Source organism: Gigantopelta aegis, chromosome 13 (genome assembly GCF_016097555.1).
Source record: "Gigantopelta aegis isolate Gae_Host chromosome 13, Gae_host_genome, whole genome shotgun sequence".
NCBI lineage: Eukaryota > Metazoa > Mollusca > Gastropoda > Neomphalida > Peltospiridae > Gigantopelta > Gigantopelta aegis.
The window spans coordinates 34,982,550-34,993,141 of NC_054711.1; the positions used below are offsets into that span (position 1 = coordinate 34,982,550).

At 39.8% G+C, this 10,592-nt stretch overlaps 1 protein-coding gene across 1 annotated transcript; it reads left to right on the forward strand.

Annotated features, from left to right (window-relative positions):
- The first annotated feature begins 2,230 nt into the window (after positions 1-2,230).
- LOC121387795 (protein TsetseEP-like) lies at positions 2,231-8,457 on the forward strand. The gene is made up of 4 exons (XM_041519002.1): positions 2,231-2,342; positions 4,429-4,514; positions 6,379-6,498; positions 8,309-8,457. Exons 1-4 carry the CDS (start codon positions 2,257-2,259, stop codon positions 8,440-8,442), a joined length of 426 nt encoding a protein of 141 aa, XP_041374936.1. The 5' UTR covers positions 2,231-2,256; the 3' UTR covers positions 8,443-8,457.
- The last annotated feature ends 2,135 nt before the right edge of the window (positions 8,458-10,592 follow it).

Genomic DNA, 10,592 nt, shown 5'->3' on the forward strand with positions numbered 1-10,592 from the left:
GGTCAGGGCCCAACAGGCCTGGATACTACTTACATGGTGTTAGACATGAACAGATAGTTGGAGCTACTGGGTGTCAAACATGAACAGATAGTTGGAGCTACAGGGTGTCAAACATGAACAGATCATGAAAATGGAGATCCAAGGTACACCCGTCTCCGCAACCCAAGACGATGCTCGCACACTCTAACACACCACAACACTGATACACCTCTACCCTCTCATATATCTACTCTAACACACACCTCTACCCTCACATATGTCTACTCTTAACACATCTACTCTAATACACCACAACCCTAACACACCACAACGCTGTTACACCTCTACCCTCGCATATATCTACTCTTAACACATCTACTCTAATACACCACAACCCTAACACACCACAACGCTGATACAGCTCACATATATCTACTCTTAACACGCTGATACCCTCGCATATATGTACTCTTAACACATCTACTCTAACACACCTCAACCCTAACACACCACAACGCTGATACACCTCTACCCTCACATATATCTACTCTTAACACATCTACTCTAATACACCACAACCCTAACACACCACAACGCTGATACACCTCTACCCTCACATATATCTACTCTTAACAAACCTCTACCCTAACACACCACAACACTGATATACCTCTACATTCACATATATCTACTCTTAACAAACCTGTACCCTAATACACCACAACACTGATACACCTCTACCCTCACATATATCTACTCTTAACACATCTACTCTAACACACCTCAACCCTAACACACCACAACGCTGATACACCTCTACCCTCACATATATCTACTCTTAACACATCTACTCTAATACACCACAACCCTAACACACCACAACACTGACATACTTCTACACGCATACATCTCTACCCTCACACACCTCTACCCTCAAATACCACAACACATATACACCTCTATCCTCACACACCTCAACACTCACATACCTCTACCCTCGCAGACCTTAACACCCATATACCTCTACCCTCAAACACCTCTACCCTCGCACACCTTAACACCCATATATCTCTACCCTCAAACACATCCACACCTTAACACCCATATATCTCTACCCTCAAACACCTCTACACACATACACCACTACCCTCACACACCTCAACACTCATAAACCTCTATCCTCACACACCTCAACACTCGTACACCTCTACCCTCACACACCTCAACACTCGTACACCTCTACCCTCACACACCTCAACACTCGTACACCTCTACCCTCACACACCTCAACACTCGTACACCTCTACCCTCACACACCTCAACACTCGTACACATCTATCCTCACACACCTCAACACTCGTACACCTCTACTCTCACACACCTCAACACTCGTACACCTCTATCCTCACACACCTCAACACTCGTACACATCTACCTTCGCACATCCACTTACACGTCACAGACACATGATACGTCACAGTGTAATCTATTTCCACATTGTTGTTTTTCATTGAATGCATGGCACTGGTGATTTGGTAATCACCTAGGAGCAGCCAGTATGTCTTGAAATTGTTAACACACGTACATGTGTAAACAACCCATGTGTTATCCAAAATAACGCATGGTGTTCTCACCAACGGCTGTGTAAGAAAAGTAAGTATCACGTTGATATTATAATAAAAGTTCTGGATGGAATCGAAATGATTCCAACACATTCTGTTGTTCAAATATATCTTGTATAGTTTCTTTGAGATGAGTAGGGCCAACACTACACCAAAAGGTGGCGCGTCGTCAGAATACACTGACAGTGGTCACACTGAGTTGGAGGATCCTTCTTTAAGATAAATGAATGGGTCAAGTATGTATGACCGATACGAGCACGAAGAACATCTTAATATTACAACCAGTGGTATGGACAACATTGGATACGTTTATGATAGGGAAGACCATGAGCGGATACAGGCGGGGGCCCAAGCCCGCCCCCCCCCCCTTTCCTATTTTTGGTCAAACAATATATATTCCAGAATACACCAAAAATGCAAACATATGCCGACCAGCTGTCAAGGTCCCCTCTATTAAAAAACCCTGGACCCGCGCCTGGAGACCTTTAATATCGCAGAATGCATGTTATAAAACTGGCACATATGTTACTCAACATCCTATTTATTTGACGTTTAATGGCCGCCAACGTGAGTATATTTTAAATAATTTCAAACGACATGCATTAATTTTGTATATAAATACGTTCGTCCGTCATTGTACAAGAGCTGTTAGTCGATGGAAATAATGAGGTTTTCGTTGATTTCCGTCGTAATTCTTGGCTGTTTCATTGCGTGCTCGTGCAAACAAAAATGCGAAGACAGGTAGGCTAAATATACGTATCTTAAAGGTACAATCTTAAAGTTATATAGTGGCGATTTACAGCCAAAATTATTTTCTAAATTTTGCTCTGAAATATCTTCAAGTATACATTGGAGGATCAACCCATATTGGGGGGGGGGGGCAATCCACACTGTGTGTGTATGTATATATGATTTTAAAACATATATGTGACAGTAAAAACAAAAGACAAGGTTTAATAAAGGGGGGGGGGGGGGGCATGGACCCCGTGCGTGGACCCCGGGCGTGGACCCCGTGCGTGGACCCCCCGTGCGTGGACCCCGTGCATGGACCCCGTGCCCCTCGCTACGCCACTGCAAGTATATGCCCCTAAAAACCTACAACCAAATATAGTTCGTTTGTGTCAGATGGGAAGGAAGGAAATGTTTTATTTAACGACACACTCAACACATTGTATTTACGGTTATATGGCGTCGGACATATGGTTAAGGACCACACAGATATTGAGGGAGGAAACCCGCTGTCGCCGCTTCATCGGCAACTCTTTTCGATTAGCAGCAAGGGATCGTTTATATGCACCATCCCATAGACAGGATAGCACATACCACAGCCTTTCGTGTGTTTCAAATGGGAACCTATGAATTGGCATGTAACTGTAACAAAAAATGCTAAAATTTATATCAAAACAGATCATTATTCCACTTACAGTTTTGCTGCAGACGAGCGGATATCAAAGGGATATATAATTGATATCAAAAGTAGGTGTCTCCAGAAATCCGTGGCGTGGGGGGCGGGGTGAGGGGGGGGGGGTGGTCGGTATCTCGTCCATGGACTAATTTCGGACCTGTCTACAAGTAAAGTTGCATCTTATAGATCAAGTTGTCCATATGGCGTGTACATGTATATATATGAACTGAAATCCAAACCAAAGTTTATTTTCAGTTAAAACAGTTTAATGGAGACATAAACACCCTTTTTATAGCTTTCAAATTGTTGCATAGATGTGCATAGATGTGCATAGAATACTATTTATCAAACAAAGAACTGAAAGCATTTGGTAATGGAGAATGTACGAGGAAGTGTGGTTTCGTGAAAAATGATTTACAAATCCCGTAGATGTGAGTTAATTATTTTTCACGAATCCACACTTTTGAGTGCATTATCAAACTTAATCCATTAGTCAATGAAAATATCCACGTGCCTGCTAAACTAACTTCTATTTTATAGTTTTAATAAAAACGTTGGTTAAAAACGATAGGATTATTTCAGACCTAACCTGAACCACTGGGTTAGTAAATCCTCAGCAGTACGGGCTCCCATTTGAGGGGGGGGGGGGCTGTTTTTTGGCCGAATTAAACGACAATGCCCGATCTGGATAACAACGTTTTCTTCCTATTGGCATTACTGCCAAACAGCTATATATGGTTGCAAACGAATCACTGCGCATTTTTACATGAATTACAACTAATTTTGCGGGTATAATTATGGAAATACATGGTGAAAAGGACTCAGTTTAGCACATTTTGCCCGAATATCTCTGTCCATTACGATTGCTCCATCACTAGGAAGGCAGATGTCCCTCGTCTTGAGGGCAAACACCCTTTGTTGAACTCAGTATTTTAAAGTTTTTAAATGTCACGTTCCGCATATAATAATTGCTAAAAGTGTGAAAAGACAACACACAAAAATCCAACACGCCAACTTAATCCACTCTGGATGCGGTATGGAAAATGTTACAAAGTTACAAAACAAATTCAGACGATTTATTGCTAGGCCAAAAAAACACAACAAAAAATACGTGTGGATCCGGTTACCCGACCGACCTTATTGTTTTCACCATTTTCGCTGACCTTAAACATATTTCCATCTACTGATCTTCAAAACAGTGAGAGGACGCAACATTTGTTTGAAATGTTACTTTGATCACTTTGACAGATTTTAGGAAAACATTTTTTTTAAAGTTATAGCCTACCTTTTATACCCTAATTTTGTTTTGCCTGTAACTAGAACACCACATTTTGTTTTAGCCTAATGTCTCGGTATTAAAATGATATGGGACATTGCAATGAATTTAACATACAAATAATTATCTTTGTTTTTGTTTTCTAGAGTTCGCAGTTTGTTGAGCGAGATAGACTGTATGAAAAAACGGTTGAATGACTGTCTTCCAGGAAACCTTCTGCCTATAGTGCCAAGTACGTGTCCTTTTTATTCAGCATTGTATAAATCGCATTTTGCACGTATGTAAAAACACACACACAGAGAGAGAGAGAGAGAGAGAGAGAGAGAGAGAGAGAGAGAGAGAGAGAGAGAGAGAGAGAGAGAGAGAGAGAAATGCATCGGCTGTTGGGTGCCAAACTAAGGTAAATACATGATGGTCAACATGAATATAAAAATTCAAAGAGTTAAATTAAAACATAGGGTAAAGAACTGCACAAAGTTAAAATTTAGAATAAAATTCAGTATCACGAAGAAATTTCAACAAAGGTTCCGGATGGAATTGAAATGATTACAGAGAGAGAGAGAGAGAGAGAGAGAGAGAGAGAGAGAGAGAGAGAGAGAGAGAGAGAGAGAGAGAGAGAGAGAGAGAGAGAGAGAGAGAGAGAGAGTTAGTTAGTTAGCAGGACTTCTAGATTATGATAGCCCCACTTCTGTGATTATTACTATATTAGTAAAATTGTGTTAATTTAAGTAAAGTAGGGCTAGTGGATTTTTAATAGTGGCTAGTAAATTTGTAAAATTACTGATCCCATGGTTAGTGAGCGAGCTTCACATTGAACAACCAGTGGCTATACCCAAATGGCTATTACGTTAGCAACCTTTTATATCATAACAACGGTATCACAGCCAGAACGGGCGTAGGCCAGAAAATCATATACAACCTTGTCATATTTCTTTGCTGTCGTCCCATTCATTATCCACACGTGGACCAAACTGATTATATTTCCCTGAATATCTTGAACTATGTGGGTAATAAACCTCGGCCCTCACAAAAAAACTAAACCATTTTGTCCCTCGGGTTGGAATTGCCGTATCTATACCTCACAGCGGTGATAGATTCTATTAATCTAGCCCTAGGGTCAGACAGATTTTTTTTAGCACCGTGCAAAAGCTAGATAACTCTTTATTTCTTGCACCCTAAAATCTTGTAAGATATGGTCATTTCTTACTCTTGGCGGCCAGTTTGGTGGCCGTCTTGGACTTACATGATGATGCAGTATCTCAGCAAGATGTTATAAACAAATGTCATGGTCCATAAAACTGTTTCACTAACATCAAAATTATTTGTCTATAGTCCGTCCCACAGGGAACACCTTTTTTCATACTATGAAGTTTACTACAAGTTATTTATTTCTGAGCAGATTGATCTGTAAATTGCACACAAAAATAGTTGTTTGTTTTTTAATGGGGGTTTTGGGAGTGGTGGTGGGGTTTTTGTTGTTGGTTTTGTTTTGTTTGTTGTTGTTGTTTTGTTTTGTTTGGTTTTTTTGTTTGGTTTTTTGGCTATTTCGAAAACACTTTTACTTTTCTTGTTACGTCAAATAAAACTGAAATTAATAGCGAAAACCCCCCAAAACAAAACAAGCACACAAAAAACCACGCTTATATAATGATAAATTCCTTGTTCTGGTTGCTATAGTGGCGGCCATCTTGGAGTTAAATGATGTTGAAATTACTTAAATAGTTGAGGGTAGTTTAAAATTATTGTCATGACCCCTAAAAGACTGTCATAGACATTAAACTTTTTGTCATAGGAGATAAAATATCCGAGATATTGCCAGTTGTGTTTAAGCAGCCATGTTAGACGTCATCTTGAATATTATAAAATGCTCAAGGGTGCAAAATCCGCAACCGTCTGATTCCCAATCAGCATCTTTCAAAGATGCGAAAACCACAAAGAACAACTGTGGATACCGAAAAGCAAGGTACAGACTAAAAGGGGGTTTGGCAAACAGACTATATTTGTGAGTGCAAGTCTTTGATATCCACTAAAATTGTTACAATCATGGTCTGACACTGTTGTTGCGAGGGTTTTTGTTTTTGTTTTTTCATTTTCAGCACTCGCTCCAAAACCACAGCCGACAGCACCGCCGACACCGAAACCGACCCCGAAACCGATTCCGAAACCGAAACCGAAACCGAAACCGAAACCAAAACCAAAACCGAATCGGAAACCAAGTAATAAACTCTTTGCTGCATTATATGGTTTAAACAATATTTATTTATGTTAATACATAGAGGATACCCCCCTCGTGTCTTGTGATATCATTATTTATCAGCACGAGTTGATAAAAGTATGAAAGGATTTTATACTTTTATCAACGAGTGCTGATAAATTATGATATCACAAGACACGAGGGGGGTATTTTTTTTTATCACCCATTACCATTCTTTTCATTTGCGACAAGTTGTAAACAATGTCAGTAATGTGGGTTGAATGTCCGCGGTAGACTCGTTAACTAGCAGAACGGCAGTGGCGTGACGTCACTAATGGTTGGTTTAGCGCTGAAATAAACACAGTGACGTAACAAAACATTGTCTTGTGATTAAAATTTGACCAATCAAGATATCGCAGGAGATATCGCAAATTATAGTGCTAGCGATATCTCCTACAAAAGCCTTTAATGGATGATAAATATGCATAGCCTATTAACAACAGTCATTAGTAGCAGAGAAACTCCTATACTACATGTACAATCTAATTTTCACTTTATTTTATTAAGAAAATTTAATTTTTATGATACAGTCATAGATAAAAAAAATTCAGGGAATATGTATAAAATAACTGACTAAATTTAAGATATTATGTAGCATACCTGAACATTTCAGGGATTATACACGTATATGCAGACACATTTTTAAGAACCTAAATGTTTTGAGCCTCGTGTGAGGAGCACATATCCTACCTCACTCCCCCATCACCAGGTCCACTTGTCAACCAACTCTTTAGGCTATTTCTCGTTCCAGCCAGTAAACCACGACTTGTATGTCAACGGATGTGGTATGTGCTATCCTGTCTGTGGGATGGTACATATAAAATATACCTTTCTACTAATATTAACAAATATAGCGTGTTTCCTCTTTAAATGTCAGAATTAGCAAATGTTTGACATCCAATAGACAATGTTTAAATCAATGTTGTTTCGTGGTTCATAACAAACGTCACATTTGCCAGTGTTTATAATCTATTAAAACAAGCTCCATTCTATGGCGTCCCTTAAACCGTTTGTAGTCCCCTTCAGGTCCAACCGGGGGCACTATAGGTTCCATCTCCGTCCTTCTATCTGTATGTCTGTCCGACCGCCTGTCCAACATATAGTTTTCCGGACTTTTTCATAATGCCTTAAGATACTGAGCTGAAAGTTTCGTGTATAGCTTTATCATATACTGTTACAGATCAAGTTTGACTTTCATGGTGATTTACTAATTTTTGACAGTTATGGCCCTTGAACTTAGTAGATTTGAATATTTGTTTTCTGGACTTTTTTTTCGAAATGCCTCAAAATAGTGAGATGAAATTTTATGTATAGTTTGATCGTTTACTCTTATAGATATAGTTTTACTTACATGGCGATTTTTGTAACCTTTTCACAATTATGGTCCTTGAACTTAAGAGATACGAAAATGTGTTTGGCCCATTACGGGATGTGTATTGCTTTAGCACTACTCTAAGGATGCTTCTTTTATTGTTTTTGCCGGCCTCGGTGGCGTCGTGGTTCAGCCACTAGACATACGGCTGGTAGGTACAGGGTTCACAGCCCGGTACCGGCTCCCACCAGAGGGAGTTTTAACGACTCAGTGGGTAGGTGTAAAGCCACTGCACCCTCTTCTCTCTCATTAACCACTAACAACTAACCCACTGTACTGGACAGACAGCCCAAATAGCTGAGGTGTGTGTTCAGGATAGCGAGCTTGAACCTTAGTTGAATATAAGGACGAAAATAAGTTGAAATGAAATGTTTTTATTGTTGTTTTTGTTTTATTTTAGAGTGTCTACTGAAGAGTAAATTCCACAGGTGTGTATCAGCGGCCAAGTGTGAGTATCTTCGCGGCATGGTGGTCACCACATTGCCGTGTCCTGGCAACAAACTGTGTTGCAACGTAGAGAAAATAGTAAAATAAACTCTTATTCGCCAATTCACTGTTGTTCTACTTCTGTTTTTAAAACTACTAACCCCAGTGCCGGATTTATAAGGAGGCAAAGGGTGCAATTACCCCCCCCCCCCCCCCCTGCCAGAGGTGCCCCCCAGACTAAGGACATCCTTTATAAAAAAAAAAATGTAATACTTATAAAATTAGTTCATTCTTTTTTATTTGTCATGTAATTTAATTTCTATGTTGAGGGCCCCTGAACCTGAAGTGCCTCGCCCCCCCCCCCCCCAAAGGTCTAAATCCGGCCCTGACTAACCCTAGTTAGTGAGCACTGTAAAATAGTCTTGGATATTTAATACACGCCCATTCCAGCTAATGGGGTGCAATTCGGGAAGTTTATAAACTCAAGAATGAAATATCTTCAACACAAACGAAATATTTCTGATGTCAAAGCTGTATCATCGCTGATAATGAAAACGAAAACATCCTTTCGCAAAATGTCACCTAAATTACCAATCAGCAACATAACCCAAAATTTAAACTTTGATATTCACGCTACATTTTTTTTCTGGACGAAAATGAAGAGACTCTTTTTGTCTATTCATTGCCTTGTTATACGATTCGGGGCTGGGTGTAGCCCAGTGGTAAAGCGCTCGCTTCATGCGCATTCGGTCTGGGATCGATCCCCGTCGGTGGGCCCATTGGGCTATTTTTCGCTCCATCCAGTGCACCACCACCGGTATATCAAAGGCCGTGGTACGTGCTATCCTGCCTGTGGGATGGTGCGTATAAAAGATCCCTTGCTACTAATGGAAAAAGGTAGCAGGTTTCCTCTCTAAAACCAAAATGTTAAAATTACCAAATGTTTGACATTCAATAGTCGATTATTGATAAATCAATGTGCTCTAGTGGTGTCGTTAAGGAAAACCCACACACAATCAGAAACATAACTCACAAATTTAAACTTTCTTGTTTTGATATCCACATTACATTTGTTTCTGGACGAAAATGAAGAGAGTTTTTTGTCCGTTCAATGCCCTGTTATACGATTTGTAATCCTTGATGAATATTTTAAAATATGTAAAGTGAAATTCTAATAAACACTTACAAAAGAGATCAAAACGATTTGGCACCACAGAGTGTATACCACCAAATCAAATCCCATAGACGACAATAGTAACATGTGGCTAAAATTCCTACCTGAAGCATATCAATCGGCATATACATCACGAATATAAATACTACCACCCCTCACCCTTAAGGTGAATCAGAAAAAAATAGAGGGGGAGGGGGGGTGGAGCTACTCATTTCAGAGATAACGAGTAGCTTCTTTGACTACCCTCGTTCCGCACAAAATTTGAGTACTTTTTTACAGGTACCCCATACATGTTTCAAGCACAAGGCTACTTAACACAGTGGTACATGTATTAGATGTATAGGATAACGCACGCCTCCGAGGTTATGGTTGGGATAGTAAAACCCGAGGGAAGAAAGGTTTGTGAAAGTAAGACCTGAGGGCGAAGCCCGAAGTCTTACTTTCACAAACCTTTCTTCCCTCGGGTTTTACTATCCCAACCATAACCAAGGAGAAGTGCGTTATCCAACATACAAATCGTTAATAAGTGTTGTTTATTCTGCGTTTTATGATAAAGCAATTTTTATTTGGAAAAAAAAACCCCAACAATCTTTCCCTCGTCGAAAAAATAGAACAGTCGACAGTTTCATTGAATTCACCTATGCACGTGCACTAGTTGGGTCAGCCCACATGTGTCGAGAGAAGTCACGTGACTATCACTGGAATTTCTCGTGCGGTACACCGCGTGGTCATATTCGCAAATGCAGTGGACTGTCATGGACCCAAGCGAAGATTTAGTTTTGAGTCAAGCGCTGGATTCGTCGAGGTTTTACTTCTGTGGTAAAACCTGCGTTGGAGGTTTTACTTCTGTGGTAAAACCTGTGACTAGGTTTTACTTCTGTGGTAAAACCTTCAATGAAGTTTTACCTAGAATATAATCATCATCCAATAGCATAGGGGTAATTCGGGATAGGTTTGTATGAAATAAAATTGCATATATTTTTGGCCCAGATGAAACTAGTTATGTTTTAACAACCAACACACTCACATTTATAACCAATCACAGGACTTGTGGTGTTAGCTTCTCATCTAGTGTAAGTTTTTT